General features: G+C 42.7%; 1 protein-coding gene across 1 annotated transcript in view; it reads left to right on the top strand.

Annotated features, from left to right (window-relative positions):
* Window positions 1–15,407, top strand: part of A2ML1 (alpha-2-macroglobulin like 1) — a 58,169-nt gene that overhangs the window by 24,901 nt on the left and 17,861 nt on the right. The window contains exons 14-23 of the mRNA XM_075553109.1: window positions 3,601–3,746; window positions 4,194–4,343; window positions 4,757–4,951; window positions 5,717–5,804; window positions 6,409–6,526; window positions 9,550–9,778; window positions 9,974–10,100; window positions 10,284–10,405; window positions 10,927–10,978; window positions 11,514–11,597. Coding sequence (XP_075409224.1) covers window positions 3,601–3,746; window positions 4,194–4,343; window positions 4,757–4,951; window positions 5,717–5,804; window positions 6,409–6,526; window positions 9,550–9,778; window positions 9,974–10,100; window positions 10,284–10,405; window positions 10,927–10,978; window positions 11,514–11,597 — 1,311 coding nt within the window. The remainder of the gene's footprint in view (window positions 1–3,600; window positions 3,747–4,193; window positions 4,344–4,756; window positions 4,952–5,716; window positions 5,805–6,408; window positions 6,527–9,549; window positions 9,779–9,973; window positions 10,101–10,283; window positions 10,406–10,926; window positions 10,979–11,513; window positions 11,598–15,407) is intronic.

The raw sequence follows: 15,407 nt of genomic DNA, 5'->3' as shown, positions 1-15,407 counted from the left end.
CAAGGCAAATACCAACTCCATAGTCGCTACGTGTACACTTCAGGGGAAGTGATTTCTTTCAAGTCGTGCAAGCATTTTCATGCTCCTTTTCGGAACCGTTCCTCCCTGACATGTTAACGCACACTCACTGTCCCCGAAGCTTCCTGTCTAATCTCTGGAGTTCCTCTTGTCAGCCTGCTTCCATGTAGCTTGTTCTTCAAAGAGCAGTATCAAGAGTTCAACTGCACTCTTCCTTGTGTTTTAGAAGACTGGGGGAAGACTTTTGGCTTATGGGTTAAAGATTCTCTTAGAGCAATGGCATCAGGGCTTCACCTATCCTCCATGGTTCTAGAGAGCCAATGACAACCTGAAAGCCTGATCTGCTTTCCCCCTCCAGGTAAGGATTCGTCCAGAAGCTCTTTGATCTGAATGTTCCCTAGTGGTGGCTAGGCACCCTTCAGTTCTGGTCTCAAAGCACTGGAGGCAATTGTTGATGGAGGCAATTAGTCACGTATTCCATTTCCCCCTCCTTTTCCTGACTCTCCTTTCCCCCCTGTTCTTCTGGGTAAATAGAGACCAATTGTTGTGCCTTAGAGGGTTGCTCCCAAACGTTTAAGACCACAAGCACTACACAATGAGTTAGAAGGTAAAACACACTATTAAGGCTCAGTTAATGTGGCATGTCTCATGAAACCATGACCCTAAACCTCCACACCAAGGAAATAAAGCACCCATGAGGTGTTTGGTTGGACAGAAATAACTTTAACCGTTGTTTGTTTTTTTGCTTTGCAGTGCATATATTTATCACACAACTTTTTCCAATTTAACTTTTTACATGTGTGTAAGTTTTTGACAGTAACTACAATCACTAGCCGTGCAACCTTACATGTAACTGATGAGATTTCCCCATCGCCATTATTCCTCCTGTCTCCCTTCCTCCCATTCTTGGTAACCACTAGTGACTTTTATCTCTATCCAGTTTCCTTTTCTTGCTTTTAGTCTTTTTATATAAGTGAGACCTGACAATACTTATGCTTTGGGATTGACTAGTTTCACTAAACATAAGCTCTTCAAGCTTCCATCCACATGGTAGCATGTATCAAGACTGCATTTCTACTGGCTGAGTATTATCCCATTGTGTCTACGTCTCACATTTTGTTTATTCATTTATCTGTCGATGGACATTTAGGTTGTTTCTATCTTTGGGCTATTGTGAATACTGCTGCAACGAACATTGTACAAGTCTCTTTGAGTTTTAGCTTTCAAGGTTTTTGAGTATATAAATAGAAGTGGAATTGCTGGATCATATGGTAGTTCCTTTTTTTTTTTTAGCAACTGTTTCTACAGAGGCGTTAACCATTTTACATTCCCTTCAGGAATGGATAAGATTTCCAATTTCCTCATATCCTCATCAACAGAGGCCTAGTGACTTAGGCAATGGGCTACTAATTTCAAGTTGACTAGTTCAAACCCACCTATTGTTCCACAGGAAAAAGTTGAGGCTATCTGTTCTGATGAAGATTTATGGTCTTGGAAGCCTTCTATAGGATCACTATGAGTTGAACTGTGCTCATTAGCAGTGGGTTTGGTTTTGGGGTTTTCACCAAGCTTTGTTAAATTGCTGATGTCTTATCTATTGGGAGTGTAACCATATCTCATTGTGGTTTTGATTTGTATCTCTCTGATGAGTAATGATGCTATTTGAATGTCTTCTTGAATGCAGTGTCTCTTCAAGTTTTTCCTACTTTATAATTGGAAGATTTTTCTTTTTGTTGTTAAATTGTCAAAGCTGTATATATTAGAGTATTGTCAGATAGATGATTTCTGAAGGTATTTTCTGAGTCAGCAGCTTTTCACATTTTAGATAAACTCTTTTGATGAACAAAAAATTTTAATTTTATTAAATCTCATTTATTTATTTTGTCTTGTGCTATTTATACTTTGTTACTATATTACATAATCCACAGTTGAAAGCTATTTCTAACAGCATTGCTCGTGGTTGTTCTTCTAAGAATTTCATGGTTTTAGTTGGCATATTTAGGCCTGCAATCAAATGTTCTTCTAAGAATTTTATGGCTTTAGTTTGCGTATTTAGGCCTGCAATCAAATTTGAATTTGCTTTGTATAGGATGTGAGACAAGAATCCTGTTTCATTTCTCAGTATATGAAAATCCAATTTTCCCAACATCATTTATCTCTCTATCTATCTATTTGTGGTTGTTTTTAAACATTTTATGGGGAGCTCTTACATATATGATTGCAATCCATAGGTTCATTAGATCAAGCATAGTTGTACAATAGCTGCCATCATCATTTTCAATACATTTTCTGTCTTCTTGAACACCTTGATATCAGCTCCCCTTTATCCCATCCCTCCTCTCCCTTACCATCCTCCTGAACCTTTAATATATTATTATTATTAAAGGGTTTTTTCTCTTCGTTTGTTTTTTGCCATCTTACACCTTCCAATATATCCATTCACCTAAATATCTGATGTTTGTTCCCCTCAAGTGGGGTTATATAGTCATCATTGCCATCAGTTCCCCCTTCTCCACTTTCACCCCTCTCTTTCCATACCTTCAGGGAATCATTACTATTTCTGAGGGGTTTAGCTCTCTTGGATTTTGCCCAGCACCATTTATTGGAGAGATTCTTCTTTCTCACTGAATTGATCCCTGTCAAAAATCAGCTGGCCATATTTCTGGATTCTCCATTTTATTCCATTGGTCTATGTCTCTGTTTTTATATCTCTGCCAGGTTGTTTTGATTACTGTAACTGTATGATCCACTATTCACGGCTGTCAAGTAGATTCCAATTCATTGTGACCTTGTAGGAGACATAGAACTGCTCAATAGGGTTTTCAGAACTGTAAAAATATATAGGGAGCGAATATATATGTATACAGAGAGTTTCATCTTTCTATTACAGAATGGCTAGTGGATTTGAACCATTGACCTGGTGGTTAGCAGACCAATGCTTAACCAAGTGCCCCACTAGAGCTCCTTTTAGTAGCTGTACAGTGTGCTTTAAAATCAGGAAGTGTGAGCTTTCTACTTTGTTCTTCTCTTTCAGCTTGGTTTAGAGATTCAGGGGCCTCTAGCCAGGGGCCTCTATTTCCATAAAAAAGGCTGTTTAACTTTTAAGCAGGAGTAGCATTGAATCTGTAGACAACTTTGGGTTATGTTGACTTTTTAACAATATTAAGTCTTCCAATATATGAACATAGACATCTTTCTGTTAATTTAAATGTTCTTTAATCTGCTTCAATAATGTTTTTTGTTTTCATTGTATAAATCAATTTAATGCTTTTAATGCATACAATTTAATGGCATTCATCGTATTGTGCAACCATCAGCAGTATCCATTGCCAAATTCCCATCACCATAAAGTGAGACTCAGTGCTGCCTAAATAATAATTCCAAGAAAGGTATAGTTAATATTCCAGAAAATAGTTATTTTACTAGAAGCAGTTGGTATAGAACATTAACAATAATGATAGGAAATGAGAAAAATGAGAAGTAGCAAATGATTGACTTGCTGAAAAGTGCATTCATATGGGTAGAGATGGTCCTGTGGAGAGGATGCTCTTTCATTCCTTTGTGTCCCTTCTTCTACTTCAGGACCCAAAGGCTTCTTCTCTCTCTCACTGATCTTCACTTCCAGACTAGCCCCCGACCCTTCGCTAGTCATCTACGCCATTTTCCCCAGCGGAGGAATCATAGCTGACAAAATTCAGTTCTCAGTGGAGATGTGCTTTGACAATCAGGTAAACTGGCCTTGGAGGAGGGTGCAGAAAAGAGTTGGGCACAAAGAAGTACCTTGTGTGTGGTGGGGTGAGACAATATAAGGGCAAAGAAATAAGATAATATTGAAGTTGTGATATTGTATTTATTTCTTTAGAATGCTTGGTTGGAATTGCCTTCCCATTTGCTTCTCCTTTAAAAATAATCATTCTGGGAAATCACATGCTCCCTGTAGTTATTCCACGTGGTCTTTTCTTTTACCCTCTGACTTGACATCTAAAATTTCTATATCGTTCTACTGTGCTTATTTTCCCTACTCTATCAAAAGACACCAGTTCTAAAGAGCTAACGTTTACCAAAAAACACAGGAGTGAGAGGGTGGGTTGAGACCATCACTGGCTGATGATCTCAGTCATATTACCATCTCTCCAGCTAACCCAATCACCAAATGAAAACCTTTTCTTCCCCAGGTTTCCCTTGGCTTCTCACCAGTCCAGCAGCTCCCAGGAGCAGATGTGGAAGTAGAGTTGCAGGCAGCTCCTGGGTCTTTGTGTGCTGTTCGGGCTGTAGATAAAAGCGTCTCCCTACTTCGACCAGAGAAAGAGCTGAGCAATAGCTCTGTGAGTAATCTGCATCTGTATGACAGTATTGACAGAAGAGACCTGTAGACTGCAGGCAAAATGAAAAATGGATCCCAGGAAGCAGGAGGGAAAGTCTTAGGGGAATGGTGGGCAAAGTGCTGGTGTGGAAATCAAGGTAGAAATGATATGAGTGGGACACAGTTAGTATGGTGGTGAAGATCAGGAAAGAATGAAATTGGGACTAAGGATGATAGATTATGGTGAAAAGTGAGATAGACATTAAAATTTTTAGGGTGGGAAAGTGGCTTTGGTAAAATAAATATGGAAGAATTTAGAGCAATGAAGATCAATAATACAGAGGTAGTAAACTGTAGCACCAGCATCTGAAATGATTTTCTCAACTGATTTCACTTTATAAACAAAATTCCATTACCTTTCCCCTCTCATCTCAGGTCTATGGGATGTTCCCATTCTGGTATGGTTATTATCCTTATCAAGTGGCTGAATATGATGAGTGTCCAGCATCTGGCTCATGGGACGTACCTCAAGCCCTCGTTGACCCTGTGCCTGAGGGGCGCTGGAGCAAGCGTTCTGTCATCTGGAGGCCATGGTTCTCTGGAGGAGCTGACCTTTTCCGCTTTTTCCAGGTAAATGCTTTCCCATTTTTCTCTTCAAGAAACATCAGTGGTGGTAGGAGGAAAGAAAAGCCCATATCCAGGGAAGTAGAGACCCCTGTGGGCCCTGATGGGGACAAAACCCGAAAAGAAGCTCTGACATGTAAAGTATCCTCTCTTGATCCTTATTCTTGGAAAAAGCTGCCCAATTACTTTGGAGAGCAAATCCTTGTAAGACACTATTAACCTAGTCTCCCCCTTCTGCCCTTTCTCTGTGGTCTCCAAACCTATGTCAGTGATCCCATAAAAGGTAGATAAGGGATGTCTTGTTTTCATAAAAATATTTTACAGTTATTTTATGAGCAGAGGTTTGGGATGCTCTGTGGCCTGGATCTTTACCAGGAGGGCTATGAGGTCAAGAATTGTGTCTTGTTCATCCTTCCCCTCTCCCTAATGCTCCCTATGTTTTTGTTGCATTGAGTAAGCTAATATGATTCCTCATTCAAGTTCATAGTCAGTCAAGTAATAAGAACATGAAGGTAGAATGTGGAAGAAATTTGTGGAAGAAAATTTAAATATATTTAACTTTCATTGGAAACCTTGCACACTAGCTGCAAGTGAACAAATCTTGGGGACTGACTACTGGGTAGTAACTTCTAGTCTTATCATTAATAAAAGAAGAAGAAACGGAATGTTTAGGGTCAACCCTTTGATGGTGCAATTACTGGTGGTAACATTTGTATTAGTGGTAGGATACCACCTAACACTGTAATCTCTGGTCTCTTTGGTGCGTGTCAGGGCATGGGCCTGAAAATCCTCTCCAATTCCAAGATCAAGAAGCCAGTAGTGTGTGATCATTGGTCTCCCAAATATGGCACTTCAAGTGGTGGAGGTAAGCTACTATGATCTATGGTTCATAGATTGACTAATGTGTTAAGTCACCAAACTCTCAAAGTTCCGTGGCTGCCTCCTGTTTTTCCACAGACAATTCTAACATTAAGATGATAGTAGATTGTGAGTCATAGACATGGGTGGTTTCCCAAGGGTCTCTCTCTCTCTCTGGAGAGGACTTTGAAGTTTCAAGACCTTACCTACTCATCCCCCGGTCAAACCTCCTTCTCTGTCATTTCCCTTGATGGCCTCTGTGACTAATTTAATAGAATGCCTGGTGCTGTAGTGGGTTACAAGTTGGGTTTCAAACCACAAGGTCAGCAGTTTGAAACCACCAGCTGCTTCTCGGGTGAAAGAGGAGGCTTTCTTCTCCTGTAAAGACTTAAAACTCTTGGAAACCCCCAGGGGCTGTTCTTACCTGTCCTATAGGGGCACTGTGAGCCAGAATGGACTTGATGGCAGTGAGGTGAGTTGTTTGAGTTTCTCAGTGGTCTGATCACATGTTCTCTTCTTCCTCTGAATTTCTGGCTAGCAGTCCCTCTACCTCTCAAACAAAACTCACCTGCCTTCCCAAATGCTTTTATTCTTGATCTCCACAGGAAGTGATGGTATTGCTCGAGAGGCTTTTTCATCTTCGTCTTCACCTGTTCAACCAGGAGAGTCTCAGGTCCGCCAGTACTTCCCCGAGACCTGGATCTGGGACCTCTTCCCTATCGGGTAAGTGATGTCTCAAATGTACAACAAGATTATACTCAATGGAGTCAGCCGAGAATCCAAAAACGAGTCGTTTCTAATGAGTCCAAGTCCCAAAACAAGAAATGTAAACAGAGGTATGGGAATTTGGTTCTTTCCAGAGTGTTTGTACAATTATATTTAACCATTCAAAGCAAATCCACATTGCACACCCGATAAGGTGGCTACAGTAGCCTTGGTGGTATAGTGACCAGCCTCTCTGAGGGAGAAAGGTGGCCCTTTCTGCTTCCATACCAATGTAGTCTGGAAACCCACAGGGGCAGGTCTGCTCCGCTCTGCATGGAACCGACTCAATGGCAGTGAGTAAGTTAGCTAAGAGAGTTGTAATTAAAAAGAAAGAAAACAGGTGATGGCAAAATGTGAAGAAATCTAAACCTTCATCGCCGGTGGGAAAATAGAATGGTGCAACCACTGTGGAAAACCGTTTGCCAGTTCCCAAAAAGTTAAACATGGAATTTCCATATCCGCCAGGTATATACACAAAAGAATTGAAGCAAGAATGCAGATAGATACTTATACATCAGTGTTTATGACAGCATTATTTACAACCAAAAGGTAGAAACAGTCTAAATGTCTAACAACACATGAGTGAATAAATAAAATGTGGCACATATGCACCCCGTGATACTACTTAGCCACAAAGAAAAGGAAATCCTGAAACATGCTCCCACACGAATGTGCCCTGAAAACATAATGCTAAGGCAGAGAAACCAGTCATAAAATGGCAACGACTATATGACTCTATTTATACAGAATATCTAGACTGGGAAAGTGTATAGAGACCAAATTTTATCGATGGTTAGCAGGAGCAGGAAGAAGGGAACAGAGAAATTCATTGCCTAGGGGACAGTGAACTTCTATTAAGAGTAATGAAAAATTTTGGAAATAGTGTGATGCTTAAACGACATGAGGCATGAACTTAATGCCATTGAATTGTACCTGTAAAAAATGTTTGATTGGCAAATGATGGTTTTATATACGTGGGGGTACCCCCCCCAAAAAAATGGAATTGTGGTAGGTGGAGTGGAGCTTTTGTAGTATGCATTTTTCCCGCTAGGTGAGCATTGAGCCACTTGTGCTGGGTTAGTGCACCCAGTGACATCACCTGGGAATGTTCTCTCTAGTCACAGTGAATTTTTTTGTAAAAGCATTTTTGCTCAAACCTTGGTTTTTTTTGTGATGGCCGATTTAAGAAAACTGCAGCTGTGAAATTTTGTTTCCTGATGGAGAAAAATGCCCCAGAAACTGTTTTGATGTTGAGCACAGCTTATAAGGACAGCGCTATGGGAAAACTCAAGTGTACGAGTGGTTTTCTTGTTTCAAAAAAGATGAAATGTTGATCGATGACAAACCTCATTCTGGATGTCTGTTAACTTCCCGAACAGATGAAAATGTTGATGCATAGTGCATTTGGAGTTTGTTCCACCAGGTCAGACTGTGAATCAAGCTTTTTATTTAGAGGTTCTGAAAAGATAGCATAACAGTGTGGCAGAATGGGGCCTGGTGTTGCCACCGTGGCGATGTACTTGTTCACACAGCCATGTCAGTGCAGCTTGGGGCAAAAAAGAGCCTGTCTCTCTTGCCTCATGCGCCTTACTCACCTGACCTCACTCTGTGCACCTTCTTTGTTTCCATGAATGAAGTGGGGCATGAAAGGACAGAGATTTGATGATGTAGAAGAGGTGAAGAAAAAAATAAGGGAGGTGCTATCAGCCATCCAAACAGATGAGTTTGAAAATGTTTCTAAGAACAGAATTGCAGATTTGACAAATGTATTAAATGTCATGGAGAATACTTTGAAGGTGATATGGTTATTTGGTTAAAAAAAAGACTAAAAAAACCCCATAGTTTTGAAACAAATTCTGGGTTTTTTTGGGGGGGGTACTCCCTTGTATATATAGAACAATTATCAACATATATACTCGTATAGAGCACGTATCCACTCACCTTAGTTCCTACCCAGTGCTTACAAATTCATTTTGAGAAGCCATAAGAGCACATCCTGAAAGATTTAGAGGCCAATAGCCTGGAGCCCATGGAGACCTGGTAGTGTAGTGGTTAAGTGTTGAGCTGTGATACAAATAGTCAGCAGTTCGAAACCACCAGCAGCTCCGTTGGAGAAAGCCTGGGCTTTGTACTCCAGTGAGCAGTTAGAGCTACGAGTCAGCATGGACTTGAAGGCAGTGAGAGTGAGAGGCTAGACCTCTAGTAGCACAGTCTAATGCACATTGGGCTGGTAACCACAAGGTCCCTCATTGGAAACTAGGAGCTTCTGTGCAGGAGGACGATGAGGATTTCTGCTCCTGGAAAGATGGACAGCCTCAGCAACCCAAAGGAGCGGTTCCAGTCGGCCCTATAGAGTTCCATGAGTCAAAGTTGACTCGATGTCATTGAGTGAACCTCTCTTTCAGATAGGCATCCACACCATCCACCCTTACTCCTCATACTTGTGCACTGTCACCACCCCATTCTCCCACATTTACATATCCTCACTCACTTCAAGATGCATGTCCTGAGCTTCACATGTTTCCTCAGTTTGGTTGTCTCTGCACATTTCCCCACATAACAAATGCACTTCTGCAAAAAGTCAGGCACAAAGGACAGCTATCGTATGGTCCCACGTCCATGAAATGCCTAGAACAGGCAATACACAGTAGAGACACACCGAGGGTTATTAACAGCTACCAGGGGTGAGTGGGAAGGAGGGGAGAAAAAAGGCATCGTGCTTAGAGGAGGGGACACTGCCCTTCCGATAAAGGGGAGGAGGCTCGGAGTGGTGAAGGTTGAACCGCATGGCGAACATAATGAATGTCATGGAGCTGTACATGTGTACATTACAGAAATGGCAAATGTTTCGTCCCCCATCTATTTGCCACAGTAAAAAAGTGGGGGGAATCATTTCTGCAGATGAATTCAGAGCATGATTCAAAACTGTTCTTCCTGTCCTGCTTCCCTTCCACCTCACGCGGGTCCTTGTATCCCCACAGTAACTCTGGGAAGGAGGCTGTCCACCTCACCGTCCCTGACACCATCACGGAGTGGAAGGCCATGATGTTTTGCACCTCGCAGGCCAGAGGCTTTGGTCTGTCACCCACGGTTGGACTAACAGCTTTCAAGCCCTTTTTCGTGGACCTGACCCTCCCTTACTCAGTAGTTCGTGGGGAATCCTTTCGTCTGACCGCCACCGTCTTCAATTATTTAAAGGACTGCATCAGGGTGAGGCCCGAGGATACAGGCAGGGCACGGGGGTCCGCATCGGAACTAGAGGCCCTGCCCTCGGACATTTAACTGGAATCATTCCAGTGTTCCCTGGGAAAGAGAGGAGATGGCATCGCCTAGCTCCCGAGTTTCCCTGAGCCTCTGTATGCTCTCTGCTCCATTCATGTCCTTTATAACAAGCATCCCTTTCAGGTTCAGACCAAGCTGGCTGAATCAGATGAGTACCATGTGGAATCCCAGGCAGACTCTGAGGCCTCGACCTGTCTCTGTGCTGATGAAGCAAAAATCTATCACTGGAATATCACAGCTAGCAAACTGGGTAAGAGAGGGAAGTGGCAGGCGGGCAGGGACAATCTAGAGAGAAACCCCAGTGGGCCATCATGAGCTGTGGTCAACTGGATGGCTCCTGGCGTGAAATTCCAGCAGAACTGTTCTAGAAGCGAGAAGACCTCACTGGCTGACAAGAGAGCTAATGGATTCCTTCCTCATTCTCTCTTCTCAGGTCACATCAACTTTACAATTAGCACTGAAATTCTAGACAGCAGGCTCCTCTGTGGAAGCCAGAAGGGATTTGTTCCCAAAAAGGGGCGCAGTGATACACTAATCAAGCCAGTTTTGGTCAAGGTGAGTTTTCTGAGGCCCAGCTTCAGAGGTAGAGAAAGCAACCACGCCAGGATACTCACTGTTTAACCGTACCAGTTAGTCTCTCCAATTCCAAGCAGGTAAACTTCAGCTTTCTCCTTCTCTGGCCCGTTCCTGGCCTTCAACAATTTGCCTAACCCATGCTGAGTACAGCACCTGGCATATCACAAATTCTTAAGCAATATTAGTCACTGAAGGAGTGTGGATTTCTCTTATGAGAAGTCTTAATTCATCATTAAAAAAATCTCATCATAAGCCCTTTGTCAATCATTCCTCTCTCATGTTTGCTAATTTTGCCCTTGTTCAGAAGGAATTCTATTGAGAGGTCCACCTGATAATCAAGTTCTGAGCTTCAAAGATACACTCTGTTCTCATCCTGTAGGATGCCCTGGGTACACAGGGAGGGCCTCTTCCCACTTCCTCCCCCTTCGTCCCCTTTCCTCCCCCTTCCTTGCCACTTACCCTGACAATCATCTTTCCTGTTTTCATCTGGATTGTACCAGCCTGAGGGAGTCCTCGTGGAGAAGACACATAGCTCGCTGCTGTGTCCAAAAGGTGGGTTGACTGGAGGGGAGGGTTGGTGGCAAGAGGAGATTTTCTTCAGCAAAAAAGAGGAAGGTTAATTTATAAATTATCAAGGGCTCATGAGGAAGGGGGGAGCGGGGAGGGAGGGGGAAAAAGAGGACCTGATGCAAAGGGCTTAAGTGGAGAGCAAATGCTTCGAAAATGATTAGGGCAAAGAATGTACAGATGTGCTTTATACAATTGATGTATATATGTATGGATTGTGATAAGAGTTGTATGAGCCCCTAATAAAAAGTTTTTTTAAAAAGGAAGGTAATGTAGAGGGTCCAAAGGATTAGACAGTGTGGGGTGCCATTCCTTGTGGGGCCAATTAGCTGAGAGGCAGGAGGAAGAAGAAAATACACAGTAGGATTGTGGTTTTCTTTGAAGTTCTTTTCAGGAAAGATCATTATGAATAGGCAAAAGAAATCTGTCTCCATCCCACAGAAAACTCTGGATTGTGGGAAGTTTTACTACAGGTTGGACAGGAGACCCTTCACTGCTTTTACCTTCTATTGTCTCACAGGAAAGGTGGCTTCAGAATCCATCTCCCTGGAGCTCCCTGCGGATGTTGTCCCTGATTCAGCAAAGGCTTATATTACTGTTCTGGGTAAGCAGATAGAAATTCTTGGCTGAAAAAAGAAAACATGGGACTGGAAGGTGTAAAGGTATAAAGTGGGCTGGGTACGTAGAGTTATCTGGAAGAAGGTCTGCTAGTGATGGAGAAAGACGGGTTTATTTTATACTGTGGGAAGGCAGAGCATAGGCAACAGTAGAGGTGGTGGTAGATGTATTCTGTCGTGCTTACAGATTTGACCAAACGATATGTATTTAGACTTAGGTGGTCTAGGAATCAGATAAAGAGAACAAAAGACTTGTGGCAGTCACCTGTAAAAAATAAAGCATTTATCTATATGAATATAGTTTAGGGAAAATGCGACATGTTTCCACTGCTTCGTGACTGTGGGCAAGAAAGAGAATGAATGCCAAAGTGGGTACTTGAAATCCTATGAAATTCCGTTAGGGACTCAGCTCTACCATGCCTAGCCATGTTATCTTAAACAAGGTTACTTAATCATCTGCCCCACCACCACTGTTTTAGAAAACATTTTCCCTTGGTTTGGGTCAAGACTTACAGAGCACATTTGTTTCCCATCCAAGGGTCGATGCACATTGTGCTTGCTGACCTGGGTTGCTGTCTCCTCAATGTAGCACCATTCTTCCCACTTCTTCCCAGAAATCATGTATCCTTCTGCCTTCTGAATGAAGTTTTGGGGTAAATGCTTCCCTTTTGGTCTCCTGAGGTTGACTGTTCTGAGGGTTGTTCCTTAGAATATTGTCGATTGTTTAACAATGTAGCAGCCCGGGTCTCCCTTCGGTAAGACGTGATAGTGCTGTGAACTTCTGAGGTTTGCTGGGAAGATCAGATGCAAAGTTGAGAAAGTTCGGAACACAATCTCTAACACACAATAGGAGCCTTAGCAATGTGGAGTTCTTTTTCTTTACTCTTACTGGTCGGTCTTTTGCAGGTCCAACATTCTGTTTTAACTATATTTTATTTATATCTCTAGTATCCAACCCACTAACCTACTGCGATCAGGTCGATTCAGAATCACAGCAGTCCTTTACAGGGGTTCTGAGGCTGTAAATCTTTATGAAGAAGATAGCCTCACCATTCTCCCATCGAGCAGCTCATTGTTTTGAACCACCTACCTTATAGTTCATAGTCTAAGTTTTACCCAACCATGCTAGCAGGCTGGGTAATAATACTGTATTTGCCCTGCTATAGTATACTTTTTATTGTACCGTAGTTCACTGTGTTCCACACTGCATTGTAAGCTCCTTGAGGTCAAGAGCCAGGCTTTTTTTCATTTCTGGTTCCTAGAACTGTCCTGGGAACTTAGTTGATATCCAGTACATATGTATGGACTTGAATGTATCTCAATAGCTACAGTATAAATGTTAATGAGTTGATACTGGCTTTTACAATGTATGGAAAGGTCTATGGACAATTTGGCACAGACATTACTTGTCAGGATGGTATGTGTTCCTATTCTGATTGATAGCTGGGCACCATCTACTTTCCGTACCATACTTTGCTGTGGTAAGCTTATCTTCAGTGATCCTTTCATGAAGCTATCAAGCAGGACCACACTGTGAGAACTAAGTGTTCTTAAATTGGGCCTAGAGTTAAGTAGTACCCCAGACTCCATCTGCTTGTCCATGTGGTTTGCATGGCTCAGGTTTACTTTGGTGGTTGTAATGTATAACAAAATCACAGCCCTGTAATAGCTGCATCGTTAGCCGCCATACGCCAACCAGCAGCCAAGCAAGCAGAACATGCACACTGAGAAGAGAAAGGAAAAACAAAAACCACAAAAAAGCAAGCTACAAACAGGAAACCAAAAACCCATATAACTAAAGGAGTGCTAAAGGCCTTATAAATCACCCCTGACGTATAAGTCGATGGCACTATTAACACTCAGTATGAGGAGTCTACACGAGCAGTCTCACCTTGAGCCACACCCATGATTTTTTTCTCTACACAGTTCAGTCTCTCATTCAACTGGGCTCTTTTGACCCTAAATATGGGAGTTGATGCCACTTGGGGGTCTTCCTGGGCCAACTCTCCCGAGTGTAGGGTCCTGTTCAACGGATCTCCACCTGTTACGTGCCCAGGTGGGCACTGAGGTATTACAGTGCCCAGGTGGGCACTGAGGTATTGCGTGCCCAGGTGGGCACTGGGTATTGCGTGCCCAGGTGGGCACTGAGGTCCTGGATACCCACCAAGTCAGGGGTTTTCCCCAAGGTCCAACAACTGCCACTTCCATAATCCTGGGACAGCCCCTCTCTTCTTCCTCTCCCATTCAAATACCCCATCCCTCAGTCCAAGGGTGCAGGCAGCTTCAAGGTAGGGTTCAGTTCATTCAGCAGGGCCTCTATGTATGTTAAGTCCTTTTGGTGTAGCCCCTGCATTGTGCCCTGTTACCTGCCAAGTTGGCTGTTGTGATCATCCTTGTGCTTAGTCCATGGTGTAGTTCATCAAAGGTTGGTTAGAAAAGTATTCATAGAGTCTACCCAGGTACCTGAAATCTGGCCCATTCCCCCCGTAGGTTTCCTATATTCATTGTTTAACATCCCTTCCTGCTTTGTGGTTATAGAGTTACTGAGTCTTAACTGAAGTGTACTAGTGACTCTCTGGGGTGCTTGGGGACACTGTGACCCAAAATGCTGGGAGGATGGTCACATGTTTTCCCCTATTCGAGATACAGCTGCATTTGTTAAGATAAGATTAGGCTCAAGGAATTGTTTGTGCTTAGAGCAATTTTATCATGATGTTATTGTTACACTACGCATGCTATGCACCCTTGCCTCATTATTATATAAAGCTGTACTTTGGAAATAAAACATGCCTTTGGATCATCAAAAAAATTTGTGCATGTTTGAAAGGGACTTGGTGATTTGGGAGGGTGATGCACTTACATGCAGTTGGGAAACTTAGTAGTTGGGTATTAGACTTTTCATGACATCACTAACTAGTTCTAGTAACTTTCTGGTTCCAGAGGGTTGCGCAAACCTAGAATTATGCAAATAGTTAATGTACTTGGTTGCTAACAGAAAGGTAGGAGGTTAAGTCCACCCAGAGATGCCTTAGAAAAAGGGAGTCTTCTTCCGCCCAAAGGCAGCCATTGAAGAGAGAGCAGAGCATGGCTCCAGTCCAGACCCACACTCTGTCTCCACACGTCTCAGTCGATCTAGTGACAACGGGCTCTTTGTTCTGGGTATCTAGCGTCTTTTATGGACCCAATGCTGTATTACAGTTATTGTTGTTGTTAGGTGTCATCCACTCAGTTCTGTGCAACCCTATGCCCAACAAAACAAAGCACTGCAGGGTCATGAACCATCTCGCATTTGTTGTGATGTTTGAGCACATTGTTGTGGCTACTCGGTCAATCCATCTCCTTGAGGGCCTTCCTCTGTTTCTCCGCCCCTCCACTTTACCAAGCATGACGTCCTTTTTCAGGGACGGGTCACTGCTCATAGCATGTCCAAAGGGCAAGAGACCACGTCTCACCATCCGCACTTCCAAAGACCACGTCTAACCATCTGCACTTCCAAAGAGCATTCTGATTGCACTTCTTCCAAGACACACGCATTTGTTTCTTCTGGCAACCCTGGTACTCACATCATTTTACACCAGCACCCATATTTCAAATGCATCGATTCTGCTTTGGTCTTCCTCATTCACTGTGCAGCTTGCACACACATACGAGGAGATTGAAGTAGCATGGCTGGTGTCAGGGGTACCTATATTGTAATTGTTTCTTTGAATTATAACTATAATAAATTGAAACTGACCCTTTGTGAGCTTTTGAAGGTAGAGGTTGTGTTTGCTGTATTGTTGTATCCCCCCAAAGAC

Source organism: Tenrec ecaudatus, chromosome 6 (assembly GCF_050624435.1).
Source record: "Tenrec ecaudatus isolate mTenEca1 chromosome 6, mTenEca1.hap1, whole genome shotgun sequence".
NCBI classification, from domain to species: Eukaryota; Metazoa; Chordata; class Mammalia; order Afrosoricida; family Tenrecidae; genus Tenrec; species Tenrec ecaudatus.
Note: the sequence above shows the minus strand (reverse complement) of the source record. Positions and strands in the feature narration are given on the sequence as shown.